The sequence below is a fragment of the Myxocyprinus asiaticus genome, chromosome 8 (genome assembly GCF_019703515.2).
Source record: "Myxocyprinus asiaticus isolate MX2 ecotype Aquarium Trade chromosome 8, UBuf_Myxa_2, whole genome shotgun sequence".
NCBI lineage: Eukaryota > Metazoa > Chordata > Actinopteri > Cypriniformes > Catostomidae > Myxocyprinus > Myxocyprinus asiaticus.
The window spans coordinates 1284353-1302410 of record NC_059351.1 but is presented as its reverse complement, the minus strand read 5'-3'; the positions used below and the strand labels follow the sequence as shown (position 1 = coordinate 1302410).

Here is an 18058-nt window from a genome sequence, read left to right as displayed (position 1 = left end):
GCTTTTTAAAGATGCTGACTTCATTTTCCAGCAGGATTTGGCACCTGCCCACACTGCCAAAAGCACCAAAAGTTGGTTAAATGACCATGGTGTTGGTGTGCTTGACTGGCCAGCAAACTCACCAGACCTGAACCCCATAGAGAATCTATGGGGTATTGTCAAGAGGAAAATGAGAAACAAGAGACCAAAAAATGCAGATGAGCTGAAGGCCACTGTCAAAGAAACCTGGGCTTCCATACCACCTCAGCAGTGCCACAAACTGATCACCTCCATGTCACGCCGAATTGAGGCAGTAATTAAAGCAAAAGGAGCCCCTACCAAGTATTGAGTACATATACAGTAAATGAACATACTTTCCAGAAGGCCAACAATTCACTAAAAATGTTTTTTTTATTGGTCTTATGTGTATTCTAATTTTTTGAGATAGTGAATTGGTGGGTTTTTGTTAAATGTGAGCCAAAATCATCACAATTAAAAGAACCAAAGACTTAAACTACTTCAGTCTGTGTGCACTGAATTTATTTAATACACGAGTTTCACAATTTGAGTTGAATTACTGAAATAAATGAACTTTTCCATGACATTCTAATTTATTGAGATGCACCTGTAAGTTTGGGAGTTTAGCACAAGGGATTCTGATAAAGTGGCCTGAAAAGTGTACAAATCAGTGAAAAACATCTGTAAAACAATTATCAGTCTGTAGTGAAAGTGGCTTGCATTTCCCAGTCTCACCTTTTTTGGGCAATCCCCGACCTTTTCCTGTCCGTGACTTTCTGTCATTTACAGCATTTTTGCCCTTGGGGCTGTGTGGATCAGTAGACACCTCTCCTGCAACCGAGTCAGAGAACGATTCCCGGGTGGAGTCTCGGGAGGATGATTTGCGTAGGCGGCGTTTAGCCTTCGCTTTCAGTCTGGCCTCATGCAGGGCCTTTTCCTGAGGGGTCCAATTCCCATTCACTTCCAACTCATTCAGATCCTCACTGCCATACAACCCATTCTGCTCATCCAGCTCTGGCTCCAATGGGAAAACTCCTGTACCGGACACAGACAGAAGAGACAAGCACACAGACAACAATTTAGCACTCTCACTGAAAGAGGCATTAGAGAAGCATAGCACAAGCACACTCCATAAATGATATTAACATTATAAAACATTACATTTACTGCTCAAAATGAAAGAAATTAAAAATACAGTATTTGGATGTCTACACTATTGCGCAAGGACTAACCACAGAAAATACATCCACTGAAAATCACCTTGAGCCCAGGTTAGTCTATCATTTGTCATTACATCACTGGTTTCAGGAACTGAAGCCTCATGCCCACAGCTGAATCACAGACATACTGATATTCAGAACAGCGCTCTTGCACCTGTGATATTGCTTAATTATCGTTTACTATTATTTTCATCTGGTCAAATGAATGTTAAACAAAATTGCAATAAATACTTTTAAAATTATGCAAATGTGAAAACAATGCTTAGGAATTCATAACTACATCATCATCAATAAAAATGGCAATTCATCAGCTAAAAAGTGAGAAGGCCAACACAAAGTTGCATGTAAATCACAAGGCTGGTGAATAGAACATCATGTTTATGCAAAACAATCGATTTGACTTCATGAACAAGCTGAGAGGGTTAAGCAAAAAAACAAAAAACAAGGCAGGAAGTGTCTGCCAGTGGCTGTCGGAGGTACCTGCCAATAAAAGCCTTAAGAAGCCACACACACGCTTCTCTCTGACGAATGGGCACAAGAGTTAGCGATCTATCGGAATCCTCAAGGTAAATGTAAATTATAAACAATGTTAATGTAAAATGTATACAAGGTAAATTAGATGGTTTCCCGTCATGGATCAGTTTGGTGAGAAACTGAACAATATTTAAGTCCTTTTTTACTATAAACGTTCTCCCTGACCAGTAGGTGGCGATATGCATGAAGAATGTGAATAGCCAAAACACAAGAAGAATGTTAAAGTGGAGATTTACAGTAAAAAGGATTTAAATATTGATCCTTTTCTCACCCGCACCTATCATATCACTTCTGAAGACATGGATTAAACCACTGGAAAATAGAAAATGACAATTTATATGACAATTAATCGTGAAAGCCCGTATAGAGACAATTAATCATCATAATCACAATTTCTTTTTTTTTTTTTGACAATTAATCGTCAGCCAAATTTCATAATCATGACAGCCCTAGAACTTGCGAACAAGCTTTTGAATAGGAACAATAGATTCCTATTGGATTATTCACACCAGGTCAGACAAATCGTCTGCCAACAATCCAACGTTTTTCTGTTTTTGTTTTTTACGGAGAGCAGTACAGATTTTTTTTGGTTCAGACTGCGAAGAAAAGTGTCCAATGAGCTTTTTGTCATTTAGTCAGTAGTCGCTACTACTGCACAATCAAGCACATTGGCGGTGCTCATCAAGTGGCAGATTCTGATACATTTACGCACCCCTGAAATTTACATACTTAAATTGCAGTTCATGAATGTACTACAAATATACATTCAATCTGTTTTAAAAAGTCTGCTTATAATATATGTGCATATTATAAATGTGCATAAATATTAAGACACCAAAGTGTATTCTTTTGCTCTTTTACTCATCTCATGCACAAAAACACTGAGTTTAATGCCAATATGCAGTAAATAAATAATATAGAAGCTGTAAACACATTCTTTTTTCCTTCATTTTTTTCCTCCCCAATTCGGAATGCCCAATTCCCAATGCGCTCTAAGTCCTTGTGGTGGCGTAGTGACACGCCTCAATCCGTGTGGCGGAGGACGAATCTCAGTTGCCTCCGCGTCTGAGACCGTCAATCCGTGCATCTTATCACGTGACTTGTTGAGCGCGTTACCACGGAGACATAGCGCGTGTGGAGGCTTCACGCTATTCTCAGCGGCATCCACGCACAACTCACCACGACGCCCCATTGAGAGTGAGAACCACATTATAGCAACCACGAGGACATTACCCCATGTGACTCTACCCTCCCTAGCAACCGGGCCAATTTGGTTGCTTAGGGGACCCGGCTGGAGTCACTCAGCACGCCCTGGATTTTAACTCACAACTCCAGGGGTGACAGTCAGCGTCTTTACTCGTTGAGCTACCCAGGCCCCCCCTTTTTTTCTTTCTTTATGCAATGTGCAGATACCTCATATTTTATAACATACTTGATGTTTTGTTTTGGCTGGTCACAAGCTGGGTTTGGGAATTTGTTTGGAAAAGGGTACAACGGGGCTAAAAGCTCCATAGATTTGATTTTTCCTCAAAACAATAAATAGCAACAGAAACTACCACAGCACTTTCCTAAACACCTGTTTGTCACTATACACTCAACCACACACAAAAAAAAAACACAGATTGTATATTTCTCAAAATGCATCAAAACATGGAAAGATTACACTGATGTAAATGTAAACCAATAAGGTAAATAAATGTCTTAACAGAATTTAATGTGTTAATCTCATGCATTGCTTTCCTGCACTGACCTTTCAGCATTCAGAGTAAATATGTTTGTAGAACAGCTGCCTAATGTACAGGAGTGAAATAGTTTTTCAATTTATTCGATTTGGTCTTGATGTCAATAGACCTTTGTCAGAAGTTCATCTTGCAACTTCGTCTCGGATTTGTTCTGAACAAGCCTTTATTATTATTATCTTATTTTATATATAGCTTTTATATCCATGATAGTATCTAATGTCTTTTGACATATCAAGTATCTTATGTTTCTGTAAACAGTTCTGTATAATTCTCAATTCAGTAGTAATTCTTAATTCAATTGTATTTCTTAATTCAGTTATCCCATGACTGCTTGTCCACCATACAGAAGTGTTTTTCTTTCCAGCACACCTGGTCAGGTCTCACATTCACATCAGATAAACTGAAAGGTTTATCAAAGAACGTTCTAGTTCTCTTTGCTGCGTCATGTTGCAGACAACTAGAAATGAAGGCAGACCTAAAATCAACTTAATTCAAGGCATTTAAACTCGTGGTTATTTTCTCGGCATGGTTTATACATAAACAATGCACATGAACTTGGACCAAATCTCACACTGTCACAGGAATTGCTACGGCTTGCTTAAAGCCCATGTTGCAGTAGAGACTGTGCATCATCAATGCAAAGCACTCCAGGTCCACTTTTTCAACATTTGCATATTAATATGTAAGTATTGTGTTGTCAGTGCAGTCTTATTCGGTACACAACGATCTCATATTAGCCGGATAGAGGATGAGAGGTAGCCGCTAGCCAGCAAATATTTGACTGTGATTCTGTTAGCTTTTTATTTTACTCAAATTTTTAATTGGGGGGTCTGGGTAGCTCAGCGAGTAAAAAAACTGACTATCACTCCTGGATTCGTGAGTTCGAATCCAGGGCGTGCTGAGTGACTCTAGCCAGGTCTCCTAAGCAACCAAATTGGCCCGGTTGCTAGGGAGGGTAGAATCACATGGGGTAACCTCCGCGTGGTCACTATAATGTGGTTCTCGCTCTCGATGGGGCGTGTAGCGAGTTGTGCGTGGATGCCCTGGAGAATAGCGTGAAGCCTCCACACGCGCTATGTCTCCATGGTAACGCGCTCAACAAGCCGCGTGATAAGATGCGCAGATTGACGGTCTCAGACGCGGAGGCAACTGAGATTCGTCCTCCGCCACCCGGATTGAGGCGAGTCACTACGCCACCATGAGGACTTAGAGTGCATTGGGAATTGAGCATTCCAAATTGGGGAGAAAATCGAGAGGAAAAAAAAGTTTTTAATTACTCAAAAGTTTATCATCGATATCGGGAATTTTTTTTCAATAAATATCAATATTGTGGCCCAGCCATAGTTGTGAAACCGGCCAATAACAATATAGTAATCAGTTGTAGGAACGGAGGCTAACGACATCCAGCGACAAAATCGCTGACAATGTGAACGGGGCTTCGCACTCTGGATCTCTCTTATGCATTTGCCATAGTTTCAGTCGCAATCTGATGATGCATCACAATTTATTGAATCGTGACAGACTGTATAGTATGTACAACTGAATCGTGATCGACTACGTAATGAATCCTGAAGAATTTGCCCAATAGCCCACCCTACTTAAAGGGATAGTTCAGCAAAAACCTTAAATTCTGTTATGTTGTTCCAAACCTGTATTACTTTCTTACTTTGGAACACAAAATAAGACGCAAGGCAGCAAAAAATAAAATAAAATAAAATAAATTATAACTATTTACATGTTTCCCTTTTATTTTTATTTTTTTTATGCAACCCTCTAATGACACATTGGAGAAAGAATATGCATTGGCTAGTGAAGCGTAATGCAACTGAAACTGAAATAACTGAAACAGATACTAAGCAAACTGGGGTGGGGGGGGTCTTCACATTTATATTATACATGAACACTGCTCTAAGTCCTCGTGGTGGCATAGTGACTCGCCTCAATCCAGGTGGCAGAGGACGAATCTCAGTTGCCTCTGCGCCTGAGACTGTCAATCCGCGCATCTTATCACGTGGCTTGTTGAGCACGTTACCGCAGAGACGTAGCGCATGTGGAGGCTTCACGCTATTCTTCAGCGGCATCCACACACAACTCACGACGCGCCCCACCGAGTGAGAACCACATTATAGTGACCACGAGGAGGTTACCCCATGTGACTCTACCCTCCCTAGCAACCGGGCCAATTTGGTTACTCTGCCCGTGTACACAAGCCGGACACACATGTATCAAGAGCGAAGAAGTGTAATCGAGCTTCAAAATATGATCGTGCCTAGGACACTGCAGATGGCAAAACTGAAATAAGGAGTTACATTTTGGTCTATTCACCCCCAAAACTGATCGTATCACTTCAGAATACATGGATTAAACCACTCGTTTAGATAACTTTCATGCTGCATTTGTCCTTTTTGAAGCTTGGAAGTGTTGGACTGACTTGGATTGACTGGCATGGATATATTCATATTGTATCTCCACTGAAAATATCTTTGTTTTCTGCAGTAAAAGGAAAGTCATCCAAGTTTGAAATGGAATAAGGATGAGTAAATGATAAGAGAAATATCATTTTTGGTTTATTCCTTTAAAAGGTCCTAATTTTGATTCTGGATGCATTGCAGTAATCAGAAATCTGAAATAAAACAGGAAATCTTGTGATTTTTATGTGCAAAATAGAGCACATATCTATTGTATTCAAGTTTCAGAATAGAATTTCAAAATGATTTTATAAAGAAATCAAAAGTTCAATGAGAATTAGGCTAAGGGCCAGATTAAGACTCCTTAAACCAGTAATAATCATTTCATTATTAGTGTCTTTTCATTTTTCGTTATATAAGCCCCAGACCCCCACCGGTGTCACTGCTCTCATATGGTAGTCTGGAGCACAGAACTCCTATATAATTGAAATGGACTGGGTTCCAATGTCAGTGGAGAGTCGACTGAGTACCCAACGTTGACCAAAAAGAGCTGTGGACCAAATATATGAGCTGAGGTTCATCTGAGAGCATAGGCTACTTGACAAAACAAATTCCACACAGCTTTAAAGGGACAGACCATTGGAAAAATAAAAGTTCATATAGGTTTGAAGAGACATGAGGGTGAAAAGATAACATTACTTGCAAGTTTTTCCATATATCTATCCCTAAAGTGTACCTAAAGTGCACTACACAAAAGAATAAGAAAATGAAGAAATACAGAGGACTGAGCAGAGCAGCACAAGGAGGCAGAAAAGCTGACACTGCTGATTTTGATTGCCTAGGCTGACTACATATGGCAGTGTATGTCCTGCTAGGTTGGAGAGGGTGTTGACGTTCACAGGAGAGGCCTTGTGGTAATAAATACCCCAGTCCTAAACAGTACAGTCAGAGGAAGAACCACAGTAACTATGTGTGCATAAATGCAATTGACAGCAGCAGCAACACAAAAATAGGTGCAGTAGGTCCAAAGCAGAAGTGTTACTGTACAAAATGCAATACATAAAAATTAAAGTCACCAAGAATTGTGAATTGTCATTTATGCGAAGCATTCCTTTAACACATCGAAACCAATGTTATAAGCAAGTGTTCCAATTTTCAGACCATTATGAAGGTTTCAAAAGCTATGAATTTTGATAGGGTTTTTAATCATTCACAATGATTAGGCTGCATAACACTGTGCCTCGTGTAATTCTAGTTAATAGCAACCTGAAGGAGTAAATGGTGTCATGTTCACAGATCTACAGAGCGAGGATTTCACTTGCATTTGAAAGTTTAAACAAATTACTGCATGCGAATGTGGAAAATTATTTGACATATTATGCATTCCAAACGGCTTAAATGATGCCTTCACAGTGCACTTCGAAGGGAAAACAATAATGATGGCAAGCAGAATTTTCAATAAAAATTTGTTCAAAAAGGCCATTTACTAAATCTTTGAGGTGAATGGAACTCACCTATATGCTAAAATACCAGACAAGGCATCCTGTATGGGACATCATCATTTTGGCCAAAATACAGGATGTCCCGGCTTAAACGGGACAGTTGTCAGTCCTAACAGGAACAAACATTGCTTATGCCACCTCTCCTGTTTTTAAGACATTAGCCACTTTTTCACCATCAGACTGAACAGTTCTCATTGTAAAACCGCACCGTTCCGTGCCAATCCGGCCCGGTTACAGTTTATTTTTCCATTGTGGTGCTGTGAAACCAGGAGAATCTACATGCTTTTTTCCCTGGTTTTACTCTGCTAACACAGCACGTGGACCATGTCGCAAAAAGGAAAGTAAAGAGAAAAAGGCGAGAAGTTTACCATCATTTGCTGAGTGCTTGTGTTTGCCACCAGACACGAACATGCAGAAAGGTAAAAGTTACCAGAGTAGCTAAAAAGGATATTTACTGACAAAATGTTCTATAAGTATTATATGATAATATTATATGAGACTATATTGATGTATTGTGAGTTTAAATGCGCTAGTAACCTACTGGCCTGACGAAAAATAAAAATAAACATAGGCTACAATACTAGTTAAACCATCATAATAAAATTATGAAGATACACTAAACGAGTTGCCATGTACTGAAGCCATTCCTCCAGCACGGTTGAGAATGGTTGAGTACAGTTAGCTAACCGTGCCGAGAACGTTCTGTAACCGTTCCGTACCGTGCTCAGAACCGTTCGGCCCAATGGTGGAAAAGCGGCTGATGCCTGTGACAAATGTGTTCATATTCAAACACTGCTCTCACGAAAAGCATAATTAATGGCAAAACATCAGTTGCTAAACTCTTACGCATGATGAACATGCAAGTTTGCATCGTTACTATGAATAGTGGTCAACCGATATGTTTTTTTTTTTTAATGGCCAATGCCGATATCCAGAGAGCAGGGTGGCCGACAGGCTGATACAATGCCAAAATATGACACAATTTAATATAGTAAATAACAACCATAAAATTGCTAAAAAATAAAAATAAAAAATAAAAACTCTTTAGCACTACATTTACTCAATTTCACACAAAACTAAAAAATATAGTATTTTAAATGGTAGATAGTTTCTTCTGATTTCTGTTTAATCATTAAATTGTAGTAATTTATTTGCACATGAAGAAATTGTTAATATATAAGAAAGAAGGAAATAACAGTACACACAGTAGTCCAGCAACCATAGATGGCATGTGCGCATTAACAATTGCATTTACTCAAAAACTACCAAATCAAACCAATTGTACATACAGTGCACAGTGAATATGAAATTTACTTATAGCACACGTTAAGCGCTTTTACCTTGGGTTGCATCCGAAAACATAGGCAACTGACTTACTACCTCGCTGCCAAATCTGTTAATGGCTTAACTGACAGCTGTTTTGAATGAATGGAACGCTTAAGGAAACTGATCTCCGAACAGTTTGAAAAGCACCTTATTTTCATCATACCTCCATATTCAGCCTCCGAGGGAAACATTTTCCTGATTTCGGACGCAGCTTTGAAGTTGCACTCACGCGCTCGTGCGGATCCAGCGAGAGCAGCAATCTCCTGACAGTTTAAACGGCCTGGATCGCCTGCTTGGACTGTCATGGACAGACCGTTATGATTTGTGAATGAGAGGAACTTTTGATCCTGAAGTTTTGATTCTGGCTGATAGAATACACGCTTCAGAGGAAGATATTAGATGAGCGCTTGACGGCAAGAAAACGCTGGATTTGCAGACGGTATACAATAGAAGTTTTATTGATATTTGCCTTTTTATCATTAGACAAGAGAGTTAAAAGTTACAGGGAACTGTTGAGGAGAGAGAGGGAGAATGAAACAGGCGAGCACTTTAACATTATGAGCTCAAACTCGTCTGCCGTGTCTCTGATATGCGGACTGTTTAAATGAGACTGTGTTGCACACCGACCTATTACTGTAGTAACATGATGCACTTAACAACAAAACGAACCGTGACTGGTCGTTTACATGTCTCAGTCGCTTCACATGCAAACAGGTGATTTTCAGCACCCTGAAGAAATTAATCTGCCAAACGGGAAAATTTATCGGATGATGCCAATAATTAAAAAAGTCATAATTCTAGCACACCTGGAGTCGTGAGTTTGAATCCAGGGTGTGCTGAGTGACTCCAGTCAGGCTTCCTAAGCAACCAAATTGGCCCTGTTGCTAGGGAGGGTAGGGTCACATGGGGTAACCTCCTCGTGGTCGCTATAATATGGTTCTCGCTCTCGGTGGGGCGCGTGGTGAGTTGTGCGTGGATGCCGCGGAGAACAGCGTGAAGCCTCCACACACGCTACGTCTCTGCTGTAACGCGCTCAACAAGTCACGTGATAAGATGCGCGGATTGACGTGTCGGACATGGAGGCAACTGAGATTCGTCCTCCGCCACCCGGATTGAGGCGAGTCACTACACCACCACAAGCACCTAGAGCGCATTGGGAATTGGGCATTCCAAATTGGGGACAAAAGAAAGCATTTTTTTTTTTTTAAATCAGAATTTCAGCCGATTGAAGTCCTCGGCGATATATTGGTCAACCACTAACTATGACAACTAATGTGGACGTGCTAGTGAAAGCGATTGCAGTCTGAACAGAAAACAAAATCATATCTAACCAAATATAACTTGCAGTTTGAACTGTCAGTCTAAGAAATTGGATTTGGGAAGAAAAAAAGAAATCTAAATTTCCCTACAGTGTGAACAAAGCCAAAGTCACTCAACCTCCTTTTGTTGTTCCTTCTTTTCAGTTTTAAGTGCAAAATGGGAGACCGAAGGGTGTGGTTGGTGTGCTTAACAAGCCGTTCAACTGTCAAAAAAGGAACCATCTGAAATGACAGAATGAAGTCTTATCTGTTTTTGACAGCTATGGCTTATTTCAGTAGACTACCACTAATGTTTTGATTTTAAGCAGTCATCATTTAAAATACAAGTTCTAAGGGGGTGAACGCAAGACCCACCTTTACAAAATCACATACAGTCATTTAATATCAATTATAGGGACCCAAATACAGTGCAGGAATTTCGAGTAGTGTCTAAATCAGTTTATTGCAGACTGAACAAAGGCACACTTCTACAAGCACAATATTAAATGCATGGGTCATTTTAGTCCTTCTGACTGTTTGTAACTGAATAATGATAATCAAACGGATTTTAATCTCTTTACACATTATTTTCTAATAATAAATTATGCTGTTGGTTGGTTAGATAAAAGGAGATGCTGTTTCCATGGAAATGGAAAATGTGTCTAAAGAACTCAACAGCAACTACCCACTCCCATTATTCCGAATAATGAAATCCCTACACTCTCAAACTTCATAGTTATTTGTATTTAGTAATAACCTCAAAATATGCTGTTTTTTATAGGACTAAGTCAATAATAGTCTTATAATGTAACATGTTTCTCTCCCAAAACTAATCGTAAAGCTTCAGAAGACATGGATTAAACCACTCGAGTCGTATGGATTACTTTTATGCTGCCTTTTATGTCCATTTTGGACATTGAAAGTGTTGGACCACATTGAATTGCACTGTATGGATATAAACACATCATATCTCCAATTGTCTTTGTGTTCTGCAGTCACGAGTTTGAGATGGCATTAAAGCCTTCGCTGTGTTTTCTCACCGCAATCAACATTTTTAATCAAAACAATGGGTTCCTAAAGAGCCATTCACACCTGGAATGAACATTTGTTCTAAAACGCATGCTGACAAAGTGACGTTGTTGGGGTTTTGTTTTTTTACGATGAGTGTGCCAATTTACTGACCAATAAAATACGAGCTTTGGATCATGTGTCAGGAGCTGTTGCGGTCACCAAAACCAGCGCAACAATTGGTGCTAATGCAAGAAAGCTGTTTTAACCACAGACAATAAACATTCAAGGATGAAATCCTGAACCAGCAGTGAGCATGTGCATTTCATCTGCATAAAAAGCCTTAAAAAAAAAACACTAAACTACATTTTCTGAGATGTTAACAGATATGCATGTGATGCACGTGATACAAGACAATGTTAGGATCTATTAATTGTAATTATTGGAAAGTGGTTCAAATAAAATGACCAGTGTGTTTCCGTGTGATGTATTGTGAGCTTACAAAACACTGTACAATTTGTGCTTTTTGCAACGAGCAATTGTGAGAATCTTTGATGCTGTTAACTGCATTAGTGAAGTTAAGTTGACTAGACCAGATAGACAGTTGTTTTGTTCTCTCCGCCTTCTCCCCTCCGCTCCGCTGCTGACCACGCCCACTGTCCCAGGCATTTTTTTAAATTGTGGTGAGAACTCAACTGTCCTGAAACAGAGTGTTTCATGACCCTTTAACATGTAAATGATATTGCTGCATCACTGCCTTGCATACCCTTTAAAAATGATCTTATGTGGATTGTATTTACAATGTATTCCATGTTGCTGCATTTTTTTGCCTTTGCATTTAATCAACATTTTGGTTTGTTCTCACCAAAACCAATTGGATCAATTCTGAAGACAAGGCTTAACACACTTGTGTCATATGGATTAACTTATCAAAAAAGAGTTATCCATCTGGATTGCTCGTTTTGGTCATTTTTACATTGCTGAGAATGAAAACAGGCCATTAGAATCATCATGACGCTGCCCAGTGGCTGCTTAGGAAAACAGTTATTGAAGTATTTTCGGACATGGCTAATGTTTATTTTTGCACAAAAATCAGTGTTGGGTAAGTTACTCTAAAAAAGTAATTAATCAGCCTCGACCAGATGAAAAATACACAGATAGACATGAAACTGTTCTTTTAATTCTTTCAAATAAATCATATAAAAATCTAATAAATTATTCATGAACTGGCCAAAGAATTTAAGGGGGCAGCGTTAAATTAGAAAACATACTTTAACATCAGAAGTTACATTTTTATTTTAAATTCACTATTGTTTTATGTATAATTGTTCAGTTTTTCAGCAAATTACTGAAAAATAAAGAGTAATCCCTTATGTTACTTTTTTAAATAAAAAAGTAATTTACAGTAATTAATTACTTAGTACTGCATTACACCCAACACTGGCAAAAATTGCACACTTCAGCTTTAACAAAGACGTTTAATGATATATTCGATGTCAAATACAAGTGAATGTGATACAAAAGATATTTCACCCTTGTTTATCAATAAAAAAAAGTTACTCAGAGGTCCTTAGAGGACAAAAATGTCCGTGTCAAAAAACTGCCATAAAAATATTATATATGAATAAATAATTATATATAAATAATTATTTTCCACTTTCATTGACTTTAACCAACATCAGTCCTGATCATAACTACCAAATATTCATTCATTTTCAGGATTGTAACCCTTTAAATGCCAGTTTGTTTACATAATGCCACTGTTGTTTTTTTACACACACACACAAATTTCTCAATACACACATACAAAACACACTCTGACATCCATACCAACACACCCATACAATTTTAGCTTCATTTATTCGGTTGGTCTGCAGTGCTCTATGATACAGCAAACAGACAATAGGGGAAAAGCTTGTATTTGCTCCATAGGCTAAACATGAGAAAAATGGCCCCATCTGGTGGAAAATATAAAAAAATTAAATTTTGAAGCCAGCGCTCCAGAATGAAAGCATAATATCATAGAATTCATGATTTTATGCTTTAATGGCACTGGGATCAAATATTGCAGTTTTAATGGGTTTCAATGGGGACATTTTTGTCCTGAAGGTCCTGAGTGTAACTATTTTGTGTATTATAGATGTATTATAGGAACTGAGGCTGAAATACCAAAATTCCCCCAAAATACACACCTTTGCTAAAATGTATACCGTTGGCATTAACAAAAAATGTCCTCAAGGTCGCACAAGGGTTAAAGACCCAATTGATCATAAGCCAATTTTACCATCTAATTACAGGCTTGTGTACTTCATTTCAGCGTTCAATTAAAAAAAAAAAAAAACAGTGATAACATAGATCACATATGCGATTAGTGAGGTGATCATTCCTCGTTTTTGCCCAGTTTATCTCTATCTGAAAAAATTCTGGAACAAAAAGCTATTCCGGAAATGTTTTGCATGAAATGAACTCGAGTTAATATCAAGCAAAATATGCGGAATAGGCGATTAAATGTACAAATAATAATAATAATAATATTGCATTAGTTTATATCACACATTGGATTTATAAGACCCTATGCCAGAGCACATGGTAAAGCATAACAGCAACTAATGCCAATCTCGTCTGCAAAAACGACGCATTAAAAGACCAACTTCCATTATATTCATTAGTCAAAGGCAATTACCATGCAAAAGCACGCAGCTGTTAAAAGAATCAATGTTTAATGCTCTTACCGTCGTTTTGAGGGCCAGTAGTCCATGCTTCAATCTCAGTCGCCATTACACGCTTGTTTACTGTTCTCCTAAGCCTACAGATCACGGAAACAAGTATTGCTTACATGTATATCAGACGTGCAAACTTACTTGATTTACATGACTAACACAAATCTGCTGTTTTGTCACATTAAATCATTTGGTTCCTTTTAAATTACGTTTATGTCGTAAATGCGTTGCATGGTCAGGCTCACCTTAAATTGAAGGCTCGCTTGTCACTTTAAATACAGTAAGTGTGATGGTTGAGTAAACAGCACTTAAGGGAATTAAGATGATCCGTAAAACGTATATTATCTTTGTTTTATCAATCTAGGTAAAAAAAAAAAACGTTTAGAAAAATGTATTTTGCATTCGAAATACAGAGACAGAGCAATATCATGGACAATGTTTTCAACTTCAGCTCAGAGCACGTCACGTGAGTTGCGAGGTTGCGTGAGGCTCATGCATATTAATGTACGTAACGTGACTTCCGCCTTCATTTGTTGAAGCGCATGAATATTAATTAGGTGTTGTGACTGAGACCCACGCATGCACGCTTTAGTGTGACGTCACATACTCTCGCGATGTCGAAACCGGAAACACGCTGTCGGAAATTGAAAATAGATGAAGTTACTGTTTACAAACAAACTGAAGGCACAGAAGAAAAGACGACATTTATATTAGCGCTGAATTAAAATTGATCTGAAAATGATTTTTTATGTTTTTCAATTTTTGAACATTTTGACGGGAGATCTGACGGGATACGGTGTGTAATGTCTCTGTGAAAGGATGTGCTAATAAAAATCATGCAGTACTGACAAAATACATGCATAATGCATGTCTGCTGCAAATAAAATTCACCTTTTCTTGTATACGTTCCTATTTTATATTCCTCAGGATGTAGAGAAATTGTGTTACACGGGTAATGTGTATTTAAGTTGTTTCACGTCAGACAAATGATGAAATATTAATTAAATTAAATTGAAATAGCACCAGTGTATATTTCTTCACTGTAGACCATATGTATCATTTTATAATAACTTCATTGATTGCTTAACACAGCATTAAAGCATGAGCTACTGTCAGGTTCAATACTTTAATATGCTGATAGGATTACCATACCAGTATTAAAAATAATTAAACATAAGACAGTTGTTGATTGTTATGACTTTAGTAAATAATAATAATAATAATAATACACAAAACATGACATTTCTATAACACCACTATGAAACAATGTGGACTATTTAACATAATACATACATGATAAATTAACACAAAACAAAAATGAAAACAAATGTAATATCTCAATTGTTAAATAGCACCTAAACAAATCAACTATTACTTTGGCCTGATGTTGCTACCCCTCGAACAAATGAGTATGAGTAGCAAGGTATTCTGGGCCCCTTTCTTATTAAAAAATACAGTTTAGAATTTGTTGTGGGGCCCCCCTGGACCTTTGGGCCCCTAGAATCGTTACCACCTTTCACCCCACTATCTACAGCCCTGGTGACACCCGGGACAGAGAGGTGCGGCGACTTTGGTGTGCGCACATGTAAAGTCTCCTGTGAGTTGCGGTTGTACAGAGACGGTTCCACCTCTAAAAAAACGAAATTGTGGCCAAGACAAAAATGATCAAAATGGCAATTGTGAGTGGGGTGGCCAGGCTTTGGTCCATGGTGGCCACAGCCACCCCTGATCACCCCCTAGCTCTGACACTGTTCACAAATTGTTTTATATTAATAAAATAATAAATGTTAATTTATAATCAAGTTAAAGATGTGTTATACACTGATACACTGGTGCTACCCTACAAGAACAATTTTACAACAATTTACGTCTGATGAATTTGATATAATTTTCTCTTTCTGTGATCTCCAAATTGAAGATTTGTTTCATTTGTTTTGATATGATGAGTATAGTAAGAGTTTTTAGAAAGAGAGAGAGAGAGAGAGAGAACATTCTGGATATTTTCTATTGTATGATTTCTGATGGATTTGTGGATTTTCATAAGGTAGTCTCCACCCAGACCACCAGATGTCACTGTCACCATAATACTGGTTACTGAGTTGACCTCTTGATTCCAGTAATCATTACACAATTCTAAGAAAGTAAATACCTTAAAATTATGAATATTATGTCTAACATAACTGATTTTATAATTACTAATATTTTCTAATATTCTTCTCACACAACACAAAATCAATTTTAGACACATAGCCTATTTGTTGTGCCATTTGTAATTTTTGTCTGGTAGGTTTAAGTCAAAACGCTGTCTCGTCACCGAGATTTTACATTATTTCCAGAGGTGCAAGTAAATGTTACAGTATCTGTCAATGTAAGTTTGGGAGTTTAGCACAAGGGATTCTGATAAAGTGGCCTGAAAAGTGTACAAATCAGTGAAAAACATCTGTAAAACAATTATTGGTCTGTAGTGAAAGTGGCTTGCATTTCCCAGTCTCACCTTTTTTGTGCAATCCCCGACCTTTTCCTGTTCGTGACTTTCTGTCATTTACAGCATTTTTAAGTAATAACCTCCTTTAACCTCCTTTAATCACTGCTAAAACATCACTGGTGCAACTAATTGGTTTTAGGAGTCAAATAGTGAAGTAGAGGCCACTTGTGTGTAGTCAACGGTTTTCAAATGAATGAAGTGTACACCGATCAGCCACAACATTAAAAGCACAAGCCTAATATTGTGTAGGTCCCCCTCGTGCCGCCAAAACAAGAACAGCATTCTGAGATTATATTCTTCTCACCACAATTGTACAGAGTGGTTATCTGAGTTACCGTAGACTTTGTCAGTTTGAACCAGTCTGGCCATTCTCTGTTGACCTCTCTCATCAACAAGACATTTCTATCCACAGAACTGCCACTCACTGGATGTTTTTTGTTTCTGGCACCATTCAGAGTAAATTCTAGAGACTGTTGTGTGTGAAAATCCCAGAAATACTCAAACCAGCCCATCTGACACCAACAATCATCCATGTGATTATCTAATCAGCCAATCATGTGGCAGCAGTGCAGTGCAGTGCATAAAATCATGCAGATACGGGTCAGGAGCTTCAGTTAATGTTCACATCAACCATCAGAATGGGGAAAAAATGTGATCTCAGTGATTTGGACCGTGGCATGATTGTTGGTGCCAGATGGGCTGGTTTGAATATTTCTGTAACTGCTGATCTCCTGGGATTGGCGCTGTTTTGGCGGCACGAGGGGGACCAACACAATATTAGGCAGGTGGTTTTAATGTTGTGGCTGATCGGTGTAAATACACCTCTATCTAGAAGATCCAACTTCTGGTCAGTACTGTGGCACAACTTGAAAATAAAAAAGAACATTAAGCAACTGTGGAAAAAGTAACTGAAAAGCACAAGGCAGGGGATGGATACAAAGATTTCCAAGTCACTGAAAATCTGTTGAAGGAGACACTGATTTAAACACGGAGATGATGTGCAACAGTGAACGCTGTGTAGCGCATGTTGATAGGAAAACTGTCCGCGACCCTATTGTAGTCATTTGGAATAGGCCTACAATTAATGTGCTTTAAGTGGTTAGGTTTAAGGGTAGGGGTGAGGTTAGATGCTCAAATATATATTAAAGTAATGTAATTAAAATTACTGACTGTAAATGTATCTGCCTGTTATGCGTTTTATGGGTTTATGGTAAGGGATGGGGTAATGGATCTAAATAAAGGCTGCAGTATAATATAACTAAACAAATATACAGTATGTTTAAGTATAATAAAACATCTTGCGGTTAAACACACAAGATAATATATTCCATCTGTGACAGAATCCTCCAATGACAGTGTCATTTTCATGGTGCAGGCAAAAACATTTCCCTAATGGGACTGCCTGGCTTCCCCTATTCAGTTCCTGAAACAAATCTATCTTCATTTTCTTCACCTCTTTGTTTTCTCTCTCTCTCCTCTGCTCTGAGTTTAGAATATCAAGCAGAATGTAGGTCAGCAGTCGGTGCTGAGTTTCCAATTAAAAACAGCTGTGTATTTTTTATTTTCAACAAGGTCGACGATTTCTGCTTTCAGACTTGTCCATTCTCTCAGGATTCTTTCCCCTCTCTGAGTTCCCATTCTTGAAAAATAAGGCGTCCCTTTTCATTGATTTATGATGTTGTTGTGCTGTTGCTCCAAATGATAAAACCTAAACTCAAAATGAATGTTCTTTCTCCACTCTAGTAATACTGTAGATTGTGGAGTAGACCGGTTGGATGCTGGGTTGAATGAATGCATAATTCAGTTAATTTCATAGAT

The 18058-nt window shown here is 38.3% G+C and overlaps 1 protein-coding gene across 1 annotated transcript in view; it reads right to left on the bottom strand.

The window, feature by feature from the left end:
• The window catches only part of pdcd4a (programmed cell death 4a), a 31858-nt gene extending 17619 nt beyond the window's left edge, over nucleotides 1–14239 (bottom strand). Inside the window, exons 1-3 of the mRNA XM_051705048.1 lie at nucleotides 14001–14239; nucleotides 13768–13841; nucleotides 733–1032 (exon numbers count right to left, since the gene is read on the bottom strand). Of these exons, the coding sequence (XP_051561008.1) occupies nucleotides 733–1032; nucleotides 13768–13813 (346 nt within the window). The 5' untranslated portion in view covers nucleotides 13814–13841; nucleotides 14001–14239. The remainder of the gene's footprint in view (nucleotides 1–732; nucleotides 1033–13767; nucleotides 13842–14000) is intronic.
• Between the last annotated feature and the right edge of the window lie 3819 nt (nucleotides 14240–18058).